The sequence below is a fragment of the Oncorhynchus clarkii genome, chromosome 9 (assembly GCF_045791955.1).
Source record: "Oncorhynchus clarkii lewisi isolate Uvic-CL-2024 chromosome 9, UVic_Ocla_1.0, whole genome shotgun sequence".
Classification (NCBI taxonomy): Eukaryota; Metazoa; Chordata; class Actinopteri; order Salmoniformes; family Salmonidae; genus Oncorhynchus; species Oncorhynchus clarkii.
In genome coordinates, this window is record NC_092155.1 from 72,108,458 (window position 1) to 72,136,049 (window position 27,592).

General features: G+C 45.4%; 1 protein-coding gene across 1 annotated transcript; it reads right to left on the reverse strand.

The window, feature by feature from the left end:
• Positions 1 to 1,308: 1,308 nt before the first annotated feature.
• Positions 1,309 to 27,415, reverse strand: LOC139417390 (probable glutamate receptor). The gene is made up of 10 exons (XM_071166661.1): positions 27,336 to 27,415; positions 24,677 to 24,758; positions 20,911 to 20,942; positions 19,677 to 19,856; positions 16,998 to 17,224; positions 16,113 to 16,210; positions 11,415 to 11,632; positions 5,608 to 5,827; positions 3,271 to 3,518; positions 1,309 to 1,926 (listed from the first exon to the last, which is right to left on the reverse strand). Exons 2-10 carry the CDS (start codon positions 24,738 to 24,740, stop codon positions 1,828 to 1,830), a joined length of 1,386 nt encoding a protein of 461 aa, XP_071022762.1. The 5' UTR covers positions 24,741 to 24,758; positions 27,336 to 27,415; the 3' UTR covers positions 1,309 to 1,827.
• Positions 27,416 to 27,592: the final 177 nt, after the last annotated feature.

Consider the following 27,592-nt stretch of genomic DNA (forward strand, 5'->3'; position numbering starts at 1 on the left):
GACTACTTCAACTCACATCCTGCTGGAGTCACTGCATTCTCAGATTCCCCTCTGTTATTAATCTCCATATTGTAATCAATAAAGTGTTTCAAAATGCTCTACTTTTATCAGCATATATGTTCAGATAATTCCTGAGAGAGAAGGGGTGTAATATCTCCAGAAGGGTGTGTGGTACCCTTCCTCACCCATGCCAACAAGATGTTACTTCTTGTTGGGTCTTTGCCTTGAAAGTATGAGAGTATAAGTAATGTACAATGAACCTACTGAAAGTATGCTGACTAAAAGGCAAAACAGAACTGTCAATTTATATTATAGCTGTGTCGTTGTATACTTGCAAATTTGAATCTTAAGTGTAACATCATTTTGTTGGGAAAACTGAAATGCCCATCACATTTTCCCCAGTTTGCTGAATGTGTTCTGAAGGAGGAGTCGATAATCTTTTTTTCCCCAGTTTGCTCAATGTGTTCTGAAGGAGGAGTTGATCATCTTTTTTTCCCCAGTTTGCTGAATGTGTTCTGAAGGAGGAGTCGATAATCTTTTTTCCCCCAGTTTGCTGAATGTGTTCTGAAGGAGGAGTCGATAATCTTTTCAAATACGGACAAAGATGTTAACATCATGAGAGAAGAAATAGCAGTCACTCTCCTACAAAACACTGCTATGTTCAATTAATAATTGAATATAATTGTAGATAAAACATTTATATGGATCTTTCAAGGTTATCTTTGATCCAACTTCTGACTAGATGGCCACTGAAACGCATGTATTTAAATAATTATGTTACAAGAAACCTATACTATTCACTTGTTCCGTTTGCTCAGTAAAAGACATGTATAGATGTATAGACTACTTGACATTATGTTTTGCTAGATGACCTGTGGGGAGGTGTGACAATAATGACTGATACACTTGAAACAAATAGCCAAACGGAAAACTGCAGACATTACCAGTGCCTCCAACGCGATCAAACCGACGTAAAAAATAAATAAAATGAAATGCCGTGTAACGTGATCAGAAAATTCCAACTAGCAAGCAAGTCGAATAATTGAGTTTGTGCGCGTTCACGCGAAAGGGGGAGGGGGGAATTCTGGCAGGGGTGAGTTTTTGTGCACAACACCGGTGTCCCTCGAAGAAGAAAAAACCCGTTATGAAACCTACAGTGCATGTTCATTCCCCCTTCCTTCCTAGAAGCAACATAGAATAAATGTAGGCCTATCAAGAATGTACCATTTTGTCTTTGCTTTCTATCCATCCAAATAGTTTTGAGAGAGAGGTTAGGCGTGAAATCATGTGACAACCAACATCTTAAAATCATGTCTAGGGATTTATTTGGTAGACAGTTAAACGTTACACAGAACAGTTAATGAAACAACTTAAAAGCCAATCAGATGTGATTTAGTACAACATATTTTGGCAGTACAAAAAATACAACCTGTTCATATCAACAACAACAAATAGGCCTACAATAACATACACTTACACATTCATCTGGAGGTTCATTGAAGAGCCTGTATCAACTTAATATTTCATCACTGTTAGTTCATTTCTGCTATGGACCATGTCGTCTGAGGACAGGAAATGCTATTGTTGCTGTTTTCTATAATACCTTTTCAGAGTGGAATCTATAGTAGAATCTACTCTAACAAGCCATTGTATTTACACGTGGGGAACTTGGTAGCTGTGTGGTACGTTATGAAACAGAACATATTGCTGTAGATACACTATGATAGGGAAGACACTGCTGCTCTCAAGGACAGGAACGGATTTACACGGTCTTATTTGCATATCCAACTCTGATGTTGTTAGGAACCAGCCAGTGAAACGTATCCTTTACGCTTTGCTCTTCTCTGACGTCTCTGTGCCTGCGTTTGCCCCACGCGATCCGAAGCGCTGACTCAGTTCTGCCAACAACACTGAGCAGCAGGATTTCTGTGGGGAGAAGAGGGGAAAGATGGTAGGGGAGAGTAAAGAGAGGGGAGCGGAAAGAGAGGGGAGAGGAAAGAGTAAAGAGAGGGGAGAGGACAGAGGACAGAGGGGAGTGATGGGAGGGGAGAGTAAAGAGAGGGGAGAGGAAAGAGAGGGGAGAGGAAAGAACAGGGGAGAGATGGGAGGGGAGAGTAAAGAGAGGAGAGATGGGAGGGGAGAGAGGGGAGAGGAAAGAGAGGGGAGAGATGGGAGGGGAGAGTAAAGAGGGGAGGGGAGAGTAAAGAGAGGAAAGAGAGGGGAGAGATGGGAGGGGAGAGTAAAGATAGGGGAGAGTAAAGAGAGGGGAGAGGAAAGAACAGGGGAGAGATGGGAGGGGAGAGTAAAGAGAGGGGAGAGTAAAGAGAGGGGAGATGGGAGGGGAGAGGAAAGAGGGGAGAGATGGGAGGGGAGCGTAAAGAGGGGAGGGGAGAGTAAAGAGGGGAGAGGAAAGAGAGGGGAGAGATGGGAGGGGAGAGGAAAGAGAGGGGAGAGTAAAGAGAGGGGAGAGGAAAGAACAGGGGAGAGATGGGAGGGGAGAGTAAAGAGAGGGGAGAGTAAAGAGAGGAGAGATGGGAGGGGAGAGGAAAGAGAGGGGAGAGATGGGAGGGGAGAGTAAAGAGGGGAGGGGAGGGAGAGTAAAGAGGGGAGGGGAGAGTAAAGAGAGGGGAGAGGAAAGAGAGGGGAGAGATGGGAGGGGAGTGTAGAGAGGGGAGAGTAAAGAGAGGGGAGAGATGGGAGGGGAGAGATGGGAGGGGAGAGTAAAGAGAGGGGAGAGTAAAGACAGGGGAGAGTAAAGACAGGGGAGAGTAAAGACAGGGGAGAGTAAAGACAGGGGAGAGTAAAGACAGGGGAGAGTACAGACAGGGGAGAGTACAGACAGGGGAGAGTACAGACAGGGGAGAGTAAAGACAGGGGAGAGTAAAGACAGGGGAGAGATGAGAGGGGAGAGATGGGAGGGGAGAGTAAAGAGATGGGAGGGGAAAGAACAGAGGGGAAAGGGGAGAAGAGAGAGGTGAGAAGAGAGGGGAGGAGGATAGAAGGAGAGGAGGAGAGAGAGGTGAGAAGAGAGGGGAGGAGGATAGAAGGAGAGAAGGGAGGAGGAGAGAGAGGTGAGAAGAGAGGGGAGCAGGATAGAAGGAGATAAGGGAGATAGGAGGATAGGAGAGGAGAGGAAAAAGGTGTGAGGAATTGTTAGAGGAAAATTATTGTGTAGGCTTTCAATATTCATGCGTAGATTTGAAAATCGCAATAAACAGAACATATTTTTTAAAGGTCCATTCTTTATCCACTCCTCATGTTCCCTTTTACCTTCTGGTCCTTGGCTTGACTGCGGGCCTTGGAGGCAAGCTCCAGGATGGCCATGAGGAGTCCCAGGCCCAACCCCAGGGCCAGGAGAAGGAAGAGACCCCTCAGGAGGTGGGGCTGGAGGGCATGTGGGGCTTGGCCCCCCTCTGGCAAGCAGCTGCTGGCCCACCACTTACTCTGCAGGAAGGCCAACTCCCCAGATTCACTCAGTTGCAGTATGGCCACTGTTATGTTCTTCATCATTGGAAAGCCTGACAGGAGAGAGAGGGATGGAGGAGGGAGAGAGGGACGGAGGAGCGAGAGAGAGGGACGGAGGAAGGAGAGAGAGGGACGGAGGAAGGAGAGAGAGGGACGGAGGAAGGAGAGAGAGGGACGGAGGAAGGAGAGAGAGGGACGGAGGAAGGAGAGAGAGGGACGGAGGAAGGAGAGAGAGGGACGGAGGAAGGAGAGAGAGGGACGGAGGAAGGAGAGCGAGGGACGGAGGAAGGAGAGAGATGGACGGAGGAAGGAGAGAGATGGAGGAAGGAGAGAGAGGGACGGAGGAAGGAGAGAGAGGGACGGAGGAAGGAGAGAGAGGGACGGAGGAAGGAGAGAGAGGGACGGAGGAAGGAGAGAGAGGGACGGAGGAAGGAGAGAGAGGGACGGAGGAAGGAGAGAGAGGGACGGAGGAAGGAGAGAGATGGAGGAAGGAGAGAGAGGGATGGAGGAAGGAGAGTGACGGAAGAGAGACGGAAGGGGAAGAGGGAGGGAGAGAGACGGAAGGGGAGGAGGGAGGGAGAGAGACGGAAGGGGAGGAGGGAGGGAGAGAGACGGAAGGGGAGGAGGGAGGGAGAGAGACGGAAGGGGAGGAGGGTGTGAGGGAGGGAGAGAGACGGAAGGGGAGGAGGGTGTGAGGGAGGAAGAGAGACGGAAGGGGAGGAGGGTGTGTGGGAGGAAGAGAGACGGAAGGGAAGGAGGGTGTGTGGGAGGAAGAGAGACGGAAGGGGAGGAGGGTGTGAGGGAGGAAGAGAGACGGAAGGGGAGGAGGGTGTGAGGGAGGAGAGAGACGGAAGGGGAGGAGGGTGTGAGGGAGGAAGAGAGATGGAAGGGGAGGAGGGTGTGAGGGAGGGAGAGAGACGGGGAGGAGGGTGGGAGCTTGACGGGGAGGAGGGTGGGAGGGAGAGAGCGAGAAGGGGAGGAGGGTGTGAGGGAGGGAGAGACAGGGAGGAGGGTGTGAGGGAGGGAGAGAGACGGGGAGGAGGGTGTGAGGGAGGGATACAGGGAGGAGGGTGGGAGGGAGAGAGACAGGGAGGAGGGTGGGAGAGAGAGAGACAGGGAGGAGGGTGGGAGGGAGAGAGACAGGGAGGAGGGTGGGAGGGAGAGAGACAGGGAGGAGGGTGGGAGGGAGAGAGACAGGGAGGAGGGTGGGAGAGAGAGAGACAGGGAGGAGGGTGGGAGAGAGAGAGACAGGGAGGAGGGTGGGAGAGAGAGAGACAGGGAGGAGGGTGGGAGAGAGAGAGACAGGGAGGAGGGTGGGAGGGAGAGAGACAGGGAGGAGGGTGGGAGGGAGAGAGACAGGGAGGAGGGTGGGAGGGAGAGAGACAGGGAGGAGGGTGGGAGAGAGACGGGGAGGAGGGTGGGAGGGAGAGAGACAGGGAGGAGGGTGGGAGAGAGAGAGACAGGGAGGAGGGTGGGAGAGAGAGAGAAAGGGAGGAGGGTGGGAGAAAGATAGACAGGGAGGAGGGTGGGAGAGAGAGAGACAGGGAGGAGGGTGGGAGAGTACCGTGGACTCGGCTGCTAGGGGCTCACCTAGGGGTACCGTGGACTCGGCTGCTAGGGGCTCACCTAGGGGTACCGTGGACTCGGCTGCTAGGGGCTCACCTAGGGGTACCGTGGACTCGGCTGCTAGGGGCTCACCTAGGGGTACCGTGGACTCGGCTGCTAGGGGCTCACCTAGGGGTACCGTGGACTCGGCTGCTAGGGGCTCACCTAGGGGTACCGTGGACTCGGCTGCTAGGGGCTCACCTAGGGGTACCGTGGACTCGGCTGCTAGGGGCTCACCTAGGGGTACCGTGGACTCGGCTGCTAGGGGCTCACCTAGGGGTACCGTGGACTCGGCTGCTAGGGGCTCACCTAGGGGTACCGTGGACTCGGCTGCTAGGGGCTCACCTAGGGGTACCGTGGACTCGGCTGCTAGTCGCTCACCTAGGGGTACCGTGGACACAGCTGCTAGGGGTACCTTGGACTCAGCTGCTAGGGGCTCACCTAGGGGTTCCGTGGACTCGGCTGCTAGGGGTACCGTGGACTCAGCTGCTAGGGGCTCACCTAGGGGTACCGTGGACTCAGCTGCTAGCCGCTTACCTAGGGGTGCTGCAATGCTGTACCCTCTCATGGCGATGAGTTCGCTGCTGCGGATCAGGTTGCAGTAGCGAGCCACAGCCAAGTCCAGAGACGCTGCCTCTCCAATAAAGGCGTAGTTGCCTTCCTGGGTGTGTCGATTGCCCTCTTCCACTGAAGCCACGCAACTCTTCTTCCTCTCCATATGCTGGTAGATGCGTCGGTAGGTGGGGTTTTTGGAGTTCTGGAAATGTGTGCGAAATGAGAACCGTAGAAATACATGTTGTTGAGACATAAGCGGTTCCAGTTCTACTCTTTCATCCCCAAACCCACCATGGAAGGGAATGTACAGAACTATGAACAGGTACCGATAAGAAAATACATTTATTGACTTCCATTATGGAGCCAGATACCTGCCAAAAGGTTGAACGTATGTATCATTAGGATCGTAAGAAAATCCAATGCTTTAAACATGAAAAGTAAACATGAAACAGATCTGGAAACGTACATACCCTATGTTATGACTATGAATTAACATTTACACATTCAATTCTTACTTTACGTCTCCCTTTACTTGGTTACAAATCTTTTTTATGCGTACAAACATTTGTGGCATCTGCAAAGGACATGAACCGAACGTAGCTAGTCAAAGTTAGCTAGTCAATCAATCAACTAAAGGACATGAACTGAATGTAGCTAGTCAAAGTTAGCTAGTCCATCAACTAACTAAAGGACATGAACTGAATGTAGCCAGTCAAAGTTAGCTAGTCAATCAACCAACTAAAGGACATGAACTGAATGTAGTCAGTCAATCAACCAACTAAAGGACATGAACTGAATGTAGCTAGTCAAAGTTAGCTAGTCCATCAACCAACTAAAGGACATGAACTGAATGTAGTCAGTCAATCAACCAACTAAAGGACATGAACTGCATGTAGCCAGTCAAAGTTAGCTAGTCAATCAACCACCTCTAGCCTAGATGTTAGAGTTGCTTTGCAGCCTCCAGTTTCATTTCCAAAACAATTCAATAACGATGTCATACTAGTATAATTTTTTTTTTTACCTTTAATTACTTGTGTGAAAATGATAAAGACACAAAAGAGTCTAGAATATCCGCCTGAGCTGCAAAATAGAAAGTAAATATGATTTAGGCCTGTTACGCAATCTAAATATGCCATGCTTGCTTGCGTTATTTAATGGCCATATAATTGCATAATTTATTTTTATAGCAGTGTGGGGCTACTGTGGTGATCATGTAACCTAATGAATCACACTTTTTCCAGTATTTGGGAGAGCGGACTGTAGGTCTTATATTAGGCCGTTTGACTGTTGTATTTGTGAATTCCACTCTGTATGTAGACTTGTTATAACCATTTACGTTGCACAATCCCATCACGCAGAGGCTATATCCATATCAATAAATGAGACAAAACAATATATTGATTAAGTCTTGGCTATAACCTGTCCTGAGTGAAATAGCCAAGGGGTCCCAAATGGTCAAGACTATCTAGAGCCTATTCTTATTGCCAGATATGTTTCCCTTAATCAGCCACTGCATGTGCTTCTTCAACTATTTTGTTGAAAATGTATTTAGAGGCTTGTGAGATAGGGTCTCTTTTTAAGGGGAGCCCTATAATACAAACTGTTATTAAACACAAATAGAGTTCTACAATTATTCCACAAGACACCATTACCCCCTACATGATAGCCTACATTGCAATCCCTACGAGCTGAAGGCCTACTGACTGAACGAGGATGACATACTGACTGACTGAACGGATGATGACATACTGACTGACTGAACGGATGATGACATACTGACTGACTGAACGGATGATGACATACTGACTGACTGAACGATGATGACATACTGACTGACTGAACGGATGATGACATACTGACTGACTGAACGGATGATGACATACTGACTGACTGAACGATGATGACATACTGACTGAATGAACGATGATGACATACTAACTGACTGAACGATGATGACATACTGACTGACTGAACGATGGTGACATGCTGACTGACTGAACGATGACATACTGACTGACTGAACGATGACATACTGACTGACTGAACGATGATGACATACTAACTGACTGAACGATGACGACATACTGACTGACTGAACGATGACGACATACTGACTGACTGAACGATGACGACATACTGACTGAACGATGACATACTGACTGACTGAACGATGACGACATACTGACTGACTGAACGATGACGACATACTGACTGACTGAACGATGACGACATACTGACTGAACGATGACGACATACTGACTGACTGAACGATGACGACATACTGACTGACTGAACGATGATGACATACTGACTGACTGAACGATGACATACTGACTGACTGAACGATGATGACATACTGACTGACTGAACGATGACGACATACTGACTGACTGAACGATGACGACATACTGACTGACTGAACGATGACATACTGACTGACTGAACGATGACATACTGACTGACTGAACTATGATGACATACTGACTGACTGAACTATGATGACATACTGACTGACTGAACGATGATGACATACTGACTGACTGAACGATGACATACTGACTGACTGAACGATGATGACATACTGACTGACTGAACGATGATGACATACTGACTGACTGAACGATGATGACATACTGACTGACTGAACGATGACGACATACTGACTGACTGAACGATGACGACATACTGACTGACTGAACGATGACGACATACTGACTGAACGATGACGACATACTGACTGACTGAACGATGACGACATACTGACTGACTGAACGATGATGACATACTGACTGACTGAACGATGATGACATACTGACTGACTGAACGATGACGACATACTGACTGACTGAATGGATGACATACTGACTGACTGAACGATGATGACATACTGACTGACTGAACGATGACGACATACTGACTGAACGATGACGACATACTGACTGACTGAACGATGATGACATACTGACTGAACGATGATGACATACTGACTGACTGAACGATGATGACATACTGACTGACTGAACGATGACGACATACTGACTGACTGAACGATGACGACATACTGACTGACTGAATGGATGACATACTGACTGACTGAACGATGATGACATACTGACTGACTGAACGATGATGACATACTGACTGACTGAACGATGACGACATACTGACTGACTGAACGATGACGACATACTGACTGACTGAACGATGACGACATACTGACTTAACGATGACGACATACTGACTGAACGATGACGACATACTGACTGACTGAACGATGACGACATACTGACTGACTGAACGATGATGACATACTGACTGACTGAATGGATGACATACTGACTGACTGAACGATGACGACATACTGACTGACTGAACGATGACGACATACTGACTGACTGAACGATGACATACTGACTGACTGAACGATGACGACATACTGACTGAACGATGACGACATACTGACTGAACGATGACGACATACTGACTGACTGAACGATGACGACATACTGACTGAACGATGACGACATACTGACTGAACGATGACGACATACTGACTGAACGATGACGACATACTGACTGACTGAACGATGACGACATACTGACTGACTGAACGATGACGACATACTGACTGAACGATGACGACATACTGACTGAACGATGACGACATACTGACTGACTGAACGATGACGACATACTGACTGACTGAACGATGATGACATACTGACTGACTGAATGGATGACATACTGACTGACTGAACGATGACGACATACTGACTGACTGAACGATGACGACATACTGACTGACTGAACGATGACATACTGACTGACTGAACGATGATGACATACTGACTGAACGATGACGACATACTGACTGACTGAACGATGACGACATACTGACTGACTGAACGATGATGACATACTGACTGACTGAATGGATGACATACTGACTGACTGAATGGATGACATACTGACTGACTGAATGGATGACATACTGACTGACTGAATGGATGACATACTGACTGACTGAACGATGAAGACATACTGACTGAACGATGATGACATACTGACTGACTGAACGATGATGACATACTGACTGACTGAACGATGACGACATACTGACTGACTGAACGAAGGATGAATTAAATGTTCAAATATGTTGGAATGAGGAGTTGCACGCATCATGCATGCTCTGCACTTTATTTGTCTAGAAGGCAAATAGTCCTACATTAAGGGTATAATGACTATGACTGCATACCTCCAGAAGGGGATCTTCTGAGACTGAGGGGTACTTTTACGAAGGCGCATGGTGCTGCATGGAGATCACAAGCTCTTCAACTGGGCAGCAGTGTCGTGATGGAGGGAAGAGCCTACACGGAGACTACCGAAGACCACTGCAACAGTTTTGGTAAAGTGTGGGAATAAGCTCATGCCAGACTCGGCCTACGTTTAACCTCCCCTTGTTCATTTCAAAGTCCATATGTTCATGACCCGATTCATATAAATCATGTCAAATTATTTTACATTCATGTTAACCCCTCCTACAGAATATGCTTTGGCAAGATTTAGACTGATAACAAAAATATCTAAATATTCTATAAGAAAATATGTTGAGTGTCAAAACTCACGTGGTCACACATAATTCATATATTCCCCAGACATCTATTATTCCTGGTAGATACTAGTGGTTATGATTCATTATTCCTGGTAGATACTACTGGTTATGATTAATTATTCCTGGTAGATACTACTGGTTATGATTCATTATCCCTGGTAGATACTACCGGTTATGCTTCATTATTCCTGGTAGATACTACCGGTTATGATTCACTATTCCTGGTAGATACAACTGGTTATGATTCATTATTCCTGGTAGATACTACTGGTTATGATTCATTATTCCCTGGTAGATACTACTGGTTATGATTCATTATCCCTGGTAGATACTACCGGTTATGCTTCATTATTCCTGGTAGATACTACCAGTTATGATTCACTATTCCTGGTAGATACTACTGGTTATGATTCAATATTCCTGGTAGATACTACTGGTTATGATTCATTATTCCTGGTAGATACTACTGGTTATGATTCATTATTCCCTGGTAGATACTAGTGGTTATGCTTCATTATTCCTGGTAGATAATACTGGTTATGCAATATTGAAATGAGTCATATGTTGATAAGGTGCATGCATGAGGATGTCCAGGTCACCCAGAGACATGCCCATGCTGTAGAGATCCACCCAGCGGACTGAAACTTCACTGTTGTAGGTATAATACAGCTAGTGCTATCTAGACCTGCTCTGGCAAATAAATCTATTACATTAGCTTCCTAAATGTGAAGAAAACTCAACTGAGGAGTATTAAAGAATAGAGACTTTTAACTTGAAAATGTGCAGGATACCTCTTTCAGGTTTCCCTGGCTTTTTAATACTGTGTTATTCTTGTTCGGGTAGCACTCCTCATAGGCCGTTTGGTGTACGTTTTTTTTTGTTGGTGGGATGACACTGCCAAAACTCTGAAAGGTATTATTGTACGTCAGAATTGCTACACAAGATTTGTTCAAGCCTAAAAGTTTGGTCCATAATCACAACATGGTGTTTGTATGTTCACAGATGAAATGTCATGTTTGGCTTTTCTTACGATCCTAACACTTTACGTATGGAATTTCTCACTATCTTATCGATACGCATGTTCAACCTTTTGGCAGGTATCTGGCTCTGTACTACCTTGATGTTAACTAAGGAATAAATGTGTGTGGGTTCTTATTCTTTTTAAAGCAACACATACTTTGAAGAAGTTGAACGTGGATCCCCCTTCGACTGTTCCGTAGTCGATGACGTCCTGTTTGGCCAGCTCCTCGAAGTTACTCACGGAGACATGTTTGGAATCCGAGTGTAGCATGGCGTTAAAGTTGCTGAAGTAGCAGGCCAGGAGCACCACCGCGAACACCCACCAGATGGCGCTGATAACGCGACCAGACAGGCCTTTAGGGTGTGGGCCAGCACCTGAGAATGCAAAACACAAAACATACATTATATTATGTTTCATTTAATTATATGACTGAAACATAGAAATGGGACGGAAAACATATGAAACTATACTCCCTCCATTGCATTCATCTGGACTACACTAGAAAGTGTGCAAACTTCCATGTCTTAGTTTTCTCTTAAACGGAGCAATGTAGAAAATGTTTTTTAAATAACTTAGATTACATAGATTTCTCTCGCATGTAAGCATAATAACACCTGTTGTGTTGGTTAGAAGCTCAATTATTACACTTTTTCCCTCATTGTTTATCTTTTAGGTTCTATGTTACTTTCAGGGACAAAAAAGAAGAAAAGGAACCAAAATCCTGGTCGAGACAATCCTAGTCTTCATAGCAGGAACATAAACCCCTGTCCAGACTGGGTAGACTGGCGGCCATATTTAGTGGACCCACAGTAAAGCAGATTCTATGGCGTTCTAGACTCTTCTAGTCTTCATAGCAGGAACATAAACCCCTGTCCAGACTGGGTAGACTGGCGGCCATATTTAGTGGACCCACAGTAAAGCAGATTCTATGGCGTTCTAGACTCTTCTAGTCTTCATAGCAGGAACATAAACCCCTGTCCAGACTGGGTAGACTGGCGGCCATATTTAGTGGACCCACAGTAAAGCAGATTCTATGGCGTTCTAGACTCTTCTAGTCTTCATAGCAGGAACATGAACCCCTGTCCAGACTGGGTAGACTGGCGGCCATATTTAGTGGACCCACAGTAAAGCAGATTCTATGGCGTTCTAGACTCTTCTAGTCTTCATAGCAGGAACATAAACCCCTGTCCAGACTGGGTAGACTGGCGGCCATATTTAGTGGACCCACAGTAAAGCAGATTCTATGGCGTTCTAGACTCTTCTAGTCTTCATAGCAGGAACATAAACCCCTGTCCAGACTGGGTAGACTGGCGGCCATATTTAGTGGACCCACAGTAAAGCAGATTCTATGGCGTTCTAGACTCTTCTAGTCTTCATAGCAGGAACATAAACCCCTGTCCAGACTGGGTAGACTGGCGGCCATATTTAGTGGACCCACAGTAAAGCAGATTCTATGGCGTTCTAGACTCTTCTAGTCTTCATAGCAGGAACATAAACCCCTGTCCAGACTGGGTAGACTGGCGGCCATATTTAGTGGACCCACAGTAAAGCAGATTCTATGGCGTTCTAGACTCTTCTAGTCTTCATAGCAGGAACATAAACCCCTGTCCAGACTGGGTAGACTGGCGGCCATATTTAGTGGACCCACAGTAAAGCAGATTCTATGGCGTTCTAGACTCTTCTAGTCTTCATAGCAGGAACATAAACCCCTGTCCAGACTGGGTAGACTGGCGGCCATATTTAGTGGACCCACAGTAAAGCAGATTCTATGGCGTTCTAGACTCTTCTAGTCTTCATAGCAGGAACATAAACCCCTGTCCAGACTGGGTAGACTGGCGGCCATATTTAGTGGACCCACAGTAAAGCAGATTCTATGGCGTTCTAGACTCTTCTAGTCTTCATAGCAGGAACATGAACCCCTGTCCAGACTGGGTAGACTGGCGGCCATATTTAGTGGACCCACAGTAAAGCAGATTCTATGGCGTTCTAGACTCTTCTAGTCTTCATAGCAGGAACATAAACCCCTGTCCAGACTGGGTAGACTGGCGGCCATATTTAGTGGACCCACAGTAAAGCAGATTCTATGGCGTTCTAGACTCTTCTAGTCTTCATAGCAGGAACATAAACCCCTGTCCAGACTGGGTAGACTGGCGGCCATATTTAGTGGACCCACAGTAAAGCAGATTCTATGGCGTTCTAGACTCTTCTAGTCTTCATAGCAGGAACATAAACCCCTGTCCAGACTGGGTAGACTGGCGGCCATATTTAGTGGACCCACAGTAAAGCAGATTCTATGGCGTTCTAGACTCTTCTAGTCTTCATAGCAGGAACATAAACCCCTGTCCAGACTGGGTAGACTGGCGGCCATATTTAGTGGACCCACAGAAAAGCAGATTCTATGGTGTTCTAGACTCTTCTAGTCTTCATAGCAGGAACATAAACCCCTGTCCAGACTGGGTAGACTGGCGGCCATATTTAGTGGACCCACAGTAAAGCAGATTCTATGGTGTTCTAGACTCTTCTAGTCTTCATAGCAGGAACATAAACCCCTGTCCAGACTGGGTAGACTGGCGGCCATATTTAGTGGACCCACAGTAAAGCAGATTCTATGGCGTTCTAGACTCTTCTAGTCTTCATAGCAGGAACATAAACCCCTGTCCAGACTGGGTAGACTGGCGGCCATATTTAGTGGACCCACAGTAAAGCAGATTCTATGGCGTTCTAGACTCTTCTAGTCTTCATAGCAGGAACATAAACCCCTGTCCAGACTGGGTAGACTGGCGGCCATATTTAGTGGACCCACAGTAAAGCAGATTCTATGGCGTTCTAGACTCTTCTAGTCTTCATAGCAGGAACATAAACCCCTGTCCAGACTGGGTAGACTGGCGGCCATATTTAGTGGACCCACAGTAAAGCAGATTCTATGGCGTTCTAGACTCTTCTAGTCTTCATAGCAGGAACATAAACCCCTGTCCAGACTGGGTAGACTGGCGGCCATATTTAGTGGACCCACAGTAAAGCAGATTCTATGGCGTTCTAGACTCTTCTAGTCTTCATAGCAGGAACATAAACCCCTGTCCAGACTGGGTAGACTGGCGGCCATATTTAGTGGACCCACAGTAAAGCAGATTCTATGGCGTTCTAGACTCTTCTAGTCTTCATAGCAGGAACATAAACCCCTGTCCAGACTGGGTAGACTGGCGGCCATATTTAGTGGACCCACAGTAAAGCAGATTCTATGGTGTTCTAGACTCTTCTAGTCTTCATAGCAGGAACATAAACCCCTGTCCAGACTGGGTAGACTGGCGGCCATATTTAGTGGACCCACAGTAAAGCAGATTCTATGGCGTTCTAGACTCTTCTAGTCTTCATAGCAGGAACATAAACCCCTGTCCAGACTGGGTAGACTGGCGGCCATATTTAGTGGACCCACAGTAAAGCAGATTCTATGGCGTTCTAGACTCTTCTAGTCTTCATAGCAGGAACATAAACCCCTGTCCAGACTGGGTAGACTGGCGGCCATATTTAGTGGACCCACAGTAAAGCAGATTCTATGGCGTTCTAGACTCTTCTAGTCTTCATAGCAGGAACATAAACCCCTGTCCAGACTGGGTAGACTGGCGGCCATATTTAGTGGACCCACAGTAAAGCAGATTCTATGGCGTTCTAGACTCTTCTAGTCTTCATAGCAGGAACATAAACCCCTGTCCAGACTGGGTAGACTGGCGGCCATATTTAGTGGACCCACAGTAAAGCAGATTCTATGGCGTTCTAGACTCTTCTAGTCTTCATAGCAGGAACATAAACCCCTGTCCAGACTGGGTAGACTGGCGGCCATATTTAGTGGACCCACAGTAAAGCAGATTCTATGGCGTTCTAGACTCTTCTAGTCTTCATAGCAGGAACATAAACCCCTGTCCAGACTGGGTAGACTGGCGGCCATATTTAGTGGACCCACAGTAAAGCAGATTCTATGGCGTTCTAGACTCTTCTAGTCTTCATAGCAGGAACATAAACCCCTGTCCAGACTGGGTAGACTGGCGGCCATATTTAGTGGACCCACAGTAAAGCAGATTCTATGGCGTTCTAGACTCTTCTAGTCTTCATAGCAGGAACATAAACCCCTGTCCAGACTGGGTAGACTGGCGGCCATATTTAGTGGACCCACAGTAAAGCAGATTCTATGGCGTTCTAGACTCTTCTAGTCTTCATAGCAGGAACATAAACCCCTGTCCAGACTGGGTAGACTGGCGGCCATATTTAGTGGACCCACAGTAAAGCAGATTCTATGGCGTTCTAGACTCTTCTAGTCTTCATAGCAGGAACATAAACCCCTGTCCAGACTGGGTAGACTGGCGGCCATATTTAGTGGACCCACAGTAAAGCAGATTCTATGGCGTTCTAGACTCTTCTAGTCTTCATAGCAGGAACATAAACCCCTGTCCAGACTGGGTAGACTGGCGGCCATATTTAGTGGACCCACAGTAAAGCAGATTCTATGGCGTTCTAGACTCTTCTAGTCTTCATAGCAGGAACATAAACCCCTGTCCAGACTGGGTAGACTGGCGGCCATATTTAGTGGACCCACAGTAAAGCAGATTCTATGGCGTTCTAGACTCTTCTAGTCTTCATAGCAGGAACATAAACCCCTGTCCAGACTGGGTAGACTGGCGGCCATATTTAGTGGACCCACAGTAAAGCAGATTCTATGGTGTTCTAGACTCTTCTAGTCTTCATAGTAGGAAAGAAACCCCTGTCTAGACTCCCTTTGCCAAAATAGCATGGCTCCATGTTACATGTGACTTGGAAGCAGCGGTTTGACTCTGGGGGCGATTTGACTCATAGCTGCGTTACCTTGCAGGGTCAGGGCTCCAGTGATGTACCAGAAGCTGTGCAGGAGAGTGAAGCTGTGTTCGTCTGTCTCGGGGTCTGCCCACTCACAGGGGCTTATCCTGGGGTGAGCAGAAAAACAAAGTGACCATTGAGATATATCTTCTTCATTGTCTGGACAGCGGCCAAACCACATTCTTACAAAGAATGAATTAGCAGTGCAGTTTCTACTTCCGTTGACATCATTTGAACTACAATCTCCAACGCTATGGTTTGTATACTTGACGTACATAGCCTATTCGTTTCATAGCATTATGCATCATTTCTATGTTGATCCTGATACCTTCTGTCCAATCCCCCATCTTTTTATGCAAGGGATGAATCCTAACTTCTATTTTTATACAAGTCAAATTCTAATTTAATCTCATTGACTTCAACGGATGACTTAGTGAAATTCGATTTAAGTGGAAGTTAGGATTGCCCCCGAAGTGCCTAGTGTTGATAGCTAGCTAGGGATTTGATTTGGAATGAGGCCAAGGAGATAATGATTTTTCACCTGACCACCAAATAAATGCAGAGGCCCAATTTGATGATCTAGTTTCATTGGTGGAGTTTAAACACTTGATTGATGTATATATCATGGAAGAGTGTAGTTGTCTTTAGGACAGCTGTTTTCTTAGTCAAGACTTTCGTGTTTTTTTATGTAATAGTTGTACTGTGTGTGTTTATAGTTTTGTTTAATGTTGTGTTAGTGTATGTAAGTTGTTTTTGTCTGAAACGTTGTTCCCCCTGCTGCTATTGGACCAGGTCTCTCTTGGAAAAGAGATGTTATCTCAACGAGAGAAAAAAAATGGATAAATAAGGTTAAATAAAAACATTTAAAAAATAAGGCCAGAGATTTTAGCTCACCTAGAAACCAGATATATGCAGAGGCCGGTCACCAGGAAGGCCAGGAGGATGCCCACCCACATTTCGGTGGAGAAGGGGAAGAGGAAGCTGAGGGAGTGGCTCTCCTCGGAGCCCACGTCCCTGCTCAGGATGAAACCAATGCCCGTCTGCATGAAGGGAGTGCTCATCTCCACCCCCTGTTCCCTGGTCGCTGTGAGGGTCAGAGAGGCTACCGCCAGTTCGGCCTCCTGATAGATAGGGGGAGACAAGAGCAGGCACACACACGGGAGTACGCACACACACACACACACACACATACAGGCGTACGGACACACACACACACGTACGGACACCCAGACGCACACGGGAGTACGGACACCCAGACGCACACGGGAGTACGCACACACACACACACACACACAGGCATACGGACACACACACACAGGCATACGGACACACACACAGGCATACGGACACACACACAGGCATACGGACACATACACAGGCATACGGACACACACAGGCATACGGACACACACAGGCATACGGACACACACACACACACACACACACACACAGGCGTACGGACACACACAGGCGTACGGACACACACACACACACAGGCGTACGGACACACACACACACACAGGCGTACGGACACACACACACACACACACACACACAAGCGTACGGACACGGACACACACACACACACACACAGGCGTACGGACACACACACACACACACACACACACAGGCGTACGGACACACACACACAGGCGTACGGACACACACACACACACACAGGCGTACGGACACACACACACAGGAGTACAGACACACACACACAGGAGTACGGACACACACACAGGAGTACGGACACACACACACAGGAGTACGGACACACACACACAGGAGTACGGACACACACACACAGGAGTACGGACACACACACACAGGAGTACGGACACACACACAGGAGTACAGACACACACACACAGGAGTACGGACACACACACACAGGAGTACGGACACACACACACAGGAGTACGGACACACACACACAGGAGTACGGACACACACACACAGGAGTACGGACACACACACACAGGAGTACGGACACACACACACAGGAGTACGGACACACACACACAGGAGTACGGACACACACACACAGGAGTACGGACACACACACACAGGAGTACGGACACACACACACCAAAAGGTTGCAAGATCAAATCCCTGAGCTGACAAGGTAAAAAATATGTTGTTCTACCCCTGAACAAGGCACTGACCCACTGTTCCTAGGCTGTTATTGAAAATAATAAATTATTCTTAACTGACTTGCCTAGTTAAATAAAGGTCAAATAAAAAACATACATAGACTGAATGACGCAACCAATCCCCCAGTGTACCGTATACCACCACCTGATACCTTCTGACCAATCCCCCAGTGTACCGTATACCACCACCTGATACCTTCTGTCCAATCCCCCAGTGTACCGTATACCACTACCTTCTGTCCAATCCCCCAGTGTACCGTATACCACCACCTGACACCTTCTGTCCAATCCCCCAGCGTACCGTATACCACCACCTGATACCTTCTGTCCAATCCCCCCAGTGTACCGTATACCACCACCTGATACCTTCTGTCCAATCCCCCAGTGTACCGTATACCACCACCTGATACTTTCTGACCAGTCCCCCAGTGTACCGTATACCACCACCTGACACCTTCTGTCTAATCCCCCAGTGTACCGTATACCACCACCTGATACCTTCTGTCCAATCCCCCCAGTGTACCGTATACCACAACCTGATACCTTCTGTCCAATCCCCCAGTGTACCGTATACCACCACCTGATACCTTCTGTCCAATCCCCCAGTGTACCGTATACCACCACCTGATACCTTCTGTCCAATCCCCCAGTGTACCGTATACCACTACCTTCTGTCCAATCCCCCAGTGTACCGTATACCACCACCTGATACCTTCTGTCCAATCCCCCAGTGTACCGTATACCACTACCTTCTGTCCAATCCCCCAGTGTACCGTATACCACAACCTGATACCTTCTGTCCAATCCCCCAGTGTACCGTATACCACCACCTGATACCTTCTGTCCAATCCCCCAGTGTACCGTATACCACTACCTTCTGTCCAATCCCCCAGTGTACCGTATACCACCACCTGATACCTTCTGTCCAATCCCCCAGTGTACCGTATACCACTACCTTCTGTCCAATCCCCCAGTGTACCGTATACCACTACCTTCTGTCCAATCCCCCAGTGTACCGTATACCACCACCTGATACCTTCTGTCCAATCCCCCAGTGTACCGTATACCACCACCTGATACCTTCTGTCCAATCCCCCAGCGTACCATATACCACTACCTTCTGTCCAATCCCCCCGTGTACCGTATACCACTACCTTCTGTCCAATCCCCCAGTGTACCGTATACCACCACCTGATACCTTCTGTCCAATCCCCCAGCGTACCATATACCACTACCTTCTGTCCAATCCCCCAGTGTACCGTATACCACTACCTTCTGTCCAATCCCCCAGTGTACCGTATACCACCACCTGATACCTTCTGTCCAATCCCCCAGCGTACCGTATACCACCACCTGATACCTTCTGTCCAATCCCCCAGCGTACCGTATACCGCTGCCTTCTGTCCAGGCCACTCACCCCTCGGACCACCTCACCGATCATCCCCAACCAGTTTCCGCTCTCATCCTGTTGCCCGTACTTTCCATCCTTCACCAGGTGCACGGTGTACTTGAAGTCCAACCGTTTGGCAATCTCCGCTAGCAGGTCAATGCAGTACCCCTCCAGCTCAGACCCTTGGGTCATAGTGTATGGTTCTTGCTGGTGGGAGTGAATCCAACAGGTGGATCATATTTTAAAACATGCACACTAGCATAGAGTTACATAACGTTACTAGAGTGGCTCTGTCATAGACCCTCATAAGACAAGAATATGCTGATAACGGCAGCTATCTTGGTCAGGGATACATTCAAATGAGTCTAATTGACCAAGATGGCTGCATTCACACTGCTGTATCCTCTGAAATAACACAGAGATGCAATACTAATTCCCTGCCATTGTTCCTTTAAATTTGAAAGACAGTGTTCTATTTAATTCTTTGTATAGCAGTATATCAACTGTCGTGTGATGTTACAATATTGAGCGCATAACGACATGGGGACTGGCCACGAATGGCTCCCTAAAATGGTGAAATCTAGTGTATGATGTCATGCGAGATCTATACTGAACAAAAATATCAATGCAACATGCAACAATTTCAATGATTTTGCTGTGTTACAGTTCATATAAGGAAATCAGTCAATTTAAATAAATTCATTGGGCCCTAATCTATGGATTTCACATGACTGGGGCAAGTGTGCAGCCAATCAGAATTAGTTTTCCCCCACAAATAGGCTTTATTACAGACAGAAATACTTCTCAGATTCATCAGCTGTCCGGGGTGGCTGGTCTCAGACCCATGAATGCACCTTATCAACATTTCTGGAATACTAATTTCCTGCCATTGTTCCCTAAAATGTTGGGGTGGTTGTCATGGTAATGGCAGGTAAACTGAGCATCCAGACTGAGGTCAGATAAGCAACGTCATAATCTTATCAGGATTGAGAACCACATATGAATGTGGAATAAAATCGGAACTCAAAAGATCTGAATCTGTGTGTTTTTTCTATTCATTTTGGGGAAGACTAATAGGTATCAGACCTTTCAATACATCGGAATTGGGCTGCCACAGTGTTGTACAAACACGTGTACATCAGGAGTCATAATGAAATATGAAAATTAGTATGTTTGCTGTCAGATATGATATGCATAACAAACTAATAAAAAAAACAATGATTGTGATAAGTATTAGCGTGATGTATATATAATATCTTACCAATATAGTGGTGACGGATAACACCGGGGGCCCTGGAACGACAAAAACAAAACATGAGAATCTCCGCACACTGCTCTTCAGCGTGTCTGGGTAAATATATGAGAGAATGCCAAGAATGTGCAACGCTGTCATCAAGGTAAAGGGTGGCTATTTGAAGAATCTCACATATAAAATTATTTTTGATTTGTTTAACACTTTTTTGGTTACTACATGATTCCATATGTCATTTCATAGTTTTGATGTCTTCACTATTATTATACAACGAAAAACCCTTGAATGTGTAGGTGTGTCCAAACTTTTGACTGGTGCTGTACATGTATGTACATGAAATGAGTTGCAAAATGAATATGAAAGATAGTCAAGATGTTGACAAGGTTAATAATAATGATTTTTAATTAAAATAATAATTGTGTCCTTCAAAATTTGCTTTCGTCAAAGAATCCTCCATTTAGCAATTACAGCCTTGCAGACCTTTGGCATTCTAGTTGTCAATTTGTTGAGATAATCTGAAGAGATTTCAACTGATGCTTGTTGGATTGGCTTGATGGGCACTTCTTACGTACCATACGGTCAAGCTGCTCCCACAACAGCTCAATAGGGTTGAGATCCGGTGACTGTACTGGCCCTCCATTATAGACAGAATACCAGCTGACTAAATAGTTCTTGCATAGTTTGGAGCTGTGCTTTGTGTCATTGTCCTATTGTAGGAGGAAACAATTAAGCACCGTCCACAGGGCGTTGCAAAATGGAGCAATAGCTTTCCTTCTTCAAGATCACATTTACCCTGTACAAATCTCCCACTTTACCACCCAGACCATCACATTGCCTCCACCATGCTTGACAGATGGCTTCAAGCACGCCTCCAGCATCTTTTAATTTTTTCTGTCTCACAAATATTCTTCTTTGTGATCTCAACACCTCAAACTTCGATTTGTCTGTCCATAACACTTTTTTTCCCAATCTTGCTCTGTCCAGTGTCTGTGTTCTTTTGCCCATCTTAATATTCTATTTTTATTGGCCAGTCTGAGATATGGCTTTTTCTTTGCCACTCTGCCTAGAAGGCCAGCATCCCAGAGAAGTCTCTTCACTGTAGACATTGAGACGGGTGTTTTGCGGGTAATATTTAATGAAGCTGCCAGTTGAGGACTTGTGAGGCGTCTGTTTCTCAAACTAAACACTCTAATGTACTTGTCATCTTGCTCAGTTGTGCACCGGGGCCTCCCACTCCTCTTTCTATTCTGGTTAGTGACAGTTTGTGCTGTTCTGTGAAGGGAGTAGTACACAGCGTTGTACGAGATCCTCAGTTTCTTGGCAATTTTCACTTGGAATAGCCTTCATTTCTCAGAACAAAAATAGACGGATGAGTTTCAGAAGACAGTTCTTTGTTTCTGGCCATTTTGAGCCTGTAATCAAACCCACAAATGCTGATGCGCCAGATACTCAACTAGTCTAAAGAAGGCCAGTTTTATTGTTTCTTTAATTAGCACAACAGTTTGCAGCTGTGCTAACAATTGCAAAAGTGTTTTCTAATGATCAATTAGCTTTTTAAAATGATAAACTTGGATTAGCTAACACAACGTGCCATTGGAACACAGGAGTGATGGATGCTGATAATGGGCCTCTGTACGCCTATGTAGATATTCCATAACAAAAAAAATATAGATATTTTTTAAAATCAGCCTTTTCCAGCTACAAATAGTCATTTACAACGTCTACACTATATTTCCGATCAATTTGATGTTATTTCAAATGGACAAAAAAAGTGCTTTTCTTTTAAAAACAAGGACTTTTCTAAGTGACCCCAAACGTTTAACGGTAGTATTAAAATAAACTCAGCAAAAAAAGAAACGTCCTCTCACTGTCAACAGACTACTTTCTCTTCCATTTTGGGGGCAATGCAGGGGGACAGTAATGGGGTACCACAGGGCTGTTTTTCAAACCCCCTATGGTGAGACTAAAGTGGGGTCCTACCCACCCTGCTCTGCCCTAAATACATGTTCTGGCACCAAATCCACCCCCCTCCCTTCCAACCACTCCACCAGAAAAGGGGAAGTCACCCTTTCCAATCCCCCTCCCTCTTTTAGACATTATGCATGGCATTCAAACTTGTTTTCCTTGCCGTCGATTGACTGTGACCAATGCCATTTCAGCGTGTCCGCTTCAGGACCTAACAAGCCCTGCCAAAGTTGGAGGCGGGGAGGCGGACGCAGTCGGGGTACTCCCTTGGTATCACATGGTGTCAGTGACACACTGACACACATCAACAGTAATTTGTAAAAAAAGACCACTGGCATCGACCTACAAGCCCACGGAGATGCCGGTCATTTCGCGGGCTTGCCCCGAGCCATTGACTTCAAGCTCAATTGATTTATTATACTCTTTTGTTGGCCGCGTTAGGCATCCTCTCAGATGACTTGTGAGAAATGGTCGGCTGCCAGATCTGATGCGGCCCTGGCACTTTGAACGCGGTTCCAGCCGTCCAGCCTTGGTCAATGGGAAGAGTCAGATGTCGAGACACTAACCATTTTGGGGTGCCTTCCCACAGGCTAAAACATGCTGGGTTGCTGGAGGACTTTCAAAGGCTGGTTCTATTAAAGCTGCACTGCTCTAGAAGAGACTATTGCCTGTCACAGCAGTATGTTTTCTAAATGTATTCACTTCATTCAACATTTTCCCCCCAAATTCCTATAAATAACCTAAGATAGTTCAGAGGCGTCTTGACTACTTATAAACCACTAGGGGTCACTATAGTAAAATGGTTAACAAGTACCCTGCACAGTAGCAGGGAAAGGGGATACATAGGCAGTTGTGCAACTGAATGTCTTCCACATTTAACCCAACCCCTCTGAATCAGAGGAAGTGATTCTGGGAGATTTTGTTGTTTTTAATAAGGTACTCAGCCTGGTCTCATTGACTAGAAATTACTTAGTAAATGTACATCTTGGGACACTCAAATTAGTATGATATGTTAAGGCTATTTAGCAACTTTTCCACTACTTAGCATGTTAGCCAACCCTTCCCCTAACTCTTTAACCTAATTCCTAAACTTAACCCTCTCCTGGCTAACATTAGTAAGTTAACCACCAAGCTAACATTAGCCACAAATGAGAATTTGTGACATATCATTTGTGTTACAAATTCGTAACAAATTGCCCCCAACCACAGATATAGGATCTAACGATAGGATTGTTACCAATACCTGACACTGGATTTATGGCTATAGTAGCAGATTTACTGAGAATACCTGTTCCTAGGAACACCTGCTCCTTGCATGACAGACTGACCAGGTGAAAGATATGATCCCTTATTGATGTCATTTACTAAAACACTTCAATCAGTGTAGATGAAGGGGAGGAGATGAAGGGGAGGATTTTTAAGCATTGAGACATGGAATGTGTGCCATTCAGAGGGTGAATGGGCAAGACAAAATATTGAAGTCCCTTTTAACGGGGTATTGTAGTAGGTGCCAGGCGCACCGGTTTGAGTATGTCAAGAACTGCAACGCTTCTGGGTTTTTCACACTCAACAGTTTCCCGTGTGTATCAATAATGGTCCACCAAAGGACATCCAGCCAACTTGACACAGATGTGGGAAGCAATGGAGTCAACATGGACCAGTATTCCTGTGGAACGCTTTCGACACCTTGTACTCCATGCCCTGACAAATTGAGGCTGTTCTGAGGGCAAATGGGGGAGCAACTCAATATTAGGAAGGTGTTCCTAATGTTTCGTACACTCAGTGTATACCATGTGATATTTATATTTACCTGCAGTGCAAACAACAGATAGCAGTGCCACCACACACACAACCGATCCAATAAACGCTTTCATGTCGTCGTCCTTCTGAACCTGAGAATTAAAAAAGGTGAAAGCAGTTCAGTGACAAAGTTAAAATGTATAATAGATTTTTACATAATGTATTTTGTTGATTAGAAGCTCATTCATTTCAGTTTGTATCAACAGATATGAGTGTAATAAAAACTTGAACATAAGCTGTGTGTCAAATTAAGTTAAGAAAACTGACAATTTCTCTAGAAATAATAATGATACGTGTCCAGAAGTCAAATGGGAGTTATACATAGTAAAATATATACAGTACGTCAAAAGTTTGGACACAACTACTCATTCAAGGGTTTTTCTTTATTTGTACTATTTTCTACATTGTATAGTGAAGACATCACAACTATGAAATAACACATATGGAATCATGTAGTAACTAAAAAGTGTTAAACAAATCAAAACATATTTTATATTTGAGATTCTTCAAAGTAGCCACCCGTTGCCTTGATGACAGCTTTGCACTCTCTCAACCAGCTTCATGAGGAATGCTTTTCCAACAGTCTTGAAGGAGTTCCCACACATGCGGAGCACTTGTTGGCTGCTTTTCCTTCACTCTGCAGTCCTACTCATCCCAAACCATAATGCAGCACTCCATCACTCTCCTTCTTGGTCAAATAGCCCTTACACAGCCTACAGTTGGGTCATTGCCTGTTGATGAAACAAATGATAGTCCCACTAAGCGCAAACCAGATGGGATGGTGTATCGCTGCAGAATGCTATGGAAGCCATGCTGGTTAAGTGTGCCTGGAATTCTAAATAAATCACTGACAGTGTCACCAGCAAAGCACCCCTCACACCATCACATCTCCTCCTCCATGCTTCACGGTGGGAAGAACACATGCGGAGGTCATCCTTTCACCTACACTGAGTCTCACAAAGACATAAATCTCACATTTGGACTGAGACGAAAGGACAGATTTCTACTGGTCCAATGTCCATTGCTTGCGTTTCTTAGCCCAAGCAAGTCTCTTCTTATTATTGGTGTCCTTTAGTAGTTGTTTCTTTGCTGCAATTCGACCATGTTCGACCAAGGCCTGATTCACGCAGTCTCCTCTGAACAGTTGATGTTGAGGTGTGTCTGTTACTTGAACTCTGTGAAGCATTTATTTGGGCTGCAATCTGAGGTGCAGTTAACTCTAATGAACTTGTCCTCTGCAGCAGAGGTAACTCTGGGTCTTCCTTTCCTGTGGTGGTCCTCATGAGAGCCAGTTAACTCTAATGAACTTATCCTCTGCAGCAGAGGTAACTCTGAGTCTTCCTTTCCTGTGGTGGTCCTCATGAGAGCCAGTTAACTCTAATGAACTTATCCTCTGCAGCAGAGGTAACTCTGGGTCTTCCATTCCTGTGGCGGTCCTTTATAAGAGCCAGTTTCATCATAGAGCTTGGTGGTTTTTGTGACTATACTTGAAGAAACTTTAAAAGTTCTTGACATTTTCCGTACTGACTGACCTTCATGTCTTAAAGTAATGTTGGACTGTTGTTTTGCTTTGCTAATTTGAGCTGTTCTTGACATAATATGGACTTGGTCTTTTACCAAATAGGGCTTCTGTATACCACCCCAATCTTGTCACAACACAACTGATTGGCTCAAACGCAATAAGGAAGAAATTCCACAAATTAACTTTTAACAAGGCACTCCTGTTAATTGAAATGCATTCCTGGTGACTACCTCATGAAGCTGGATGAGAAAATGCCAAGAGTGTGCAAAACTGTCAAGGCAAAGGGTGGCTACTTTAAAGAATCTAAAATATGTTTTCAGTTGTTTAACACTTTTTTGGTTACTACATGATTCCATATGTGTTATTTTATAGTGTTGATGCCTTCATTATTATTCTACAATGTAGAAAATAGTAAAACTAAAAAATAAAACCCTTGAATGAGTAGGTGTGTCCAGACTTTTGACTGGTATGTATATATATTGATTTTATAAGATTGAAGGTAATGTTGGCTCAGGTTATAGCAATCGGATTTTCATTTAGGACTTTTTAACAAATACATTTTTGCTAACCAAGGACAATGCTTTTTTTTTGTGGGTTGGGACTCACTGACAGACCACACCTAGAGATTGGGTTGTAGTTACAACACATGGTTTGGTCTATCTGGTTCGTCACAAGGTTCAAATTCAACTTTATTTCTAATAAAAACATTGGATGTCCTACATCAGAATTTCACAATAAGTTCTAGTTTGGGGGTCATAATGCAAAGGAAATGTAATAGACCATGCCTCATCTCCCGGCACATAAACTTCAACAATAAGGCACGAGGAGGTGTAGTACATGGCCAATATACCACAGCTAAGGGCTGAGAGCTAAGGGCACTAGAGCAGCAAAAAATAATAATAATAATAATGTTTTGTCATCCCCATGGTATACGGTCGGATATACCACGGCTGTCAGCCAATCAGCATTCAGTGCTCGAACCACCAAGTTTCTAATTATTAGTAGATGACACATGGAAGAGAAAGCTTCTAAATGTTTTTTTTTAGGAAGTACAACAGCAATAAGATGCTGTCATTCAAAATTCACTGTAAAAGTAAATAGTACTGTCTCAATAAACTAGGAAAAAGTCAAACAAGGATTCCTTTACCTTAGATGTTCCGTCCTACGTGGTAGAGAAGTGGAAGGATGGAAATGAAGTAGTGAATGAAGAGGGCCGGTTGGGAGCAGTTTAAGGAGGGGGGAGCAGATATCACACAACCCACATTTATAAAGGGGTTGGATATGGAAGGACGACAGCGAGTTGCATGCCAATAAATCTCTGCTTTCTTCCAAAGTGTGCACTTGTTCACTTCCCTTGGTACAAATGCAGCTTTATAGAGTGCTACACATCAAGATGACCAGATA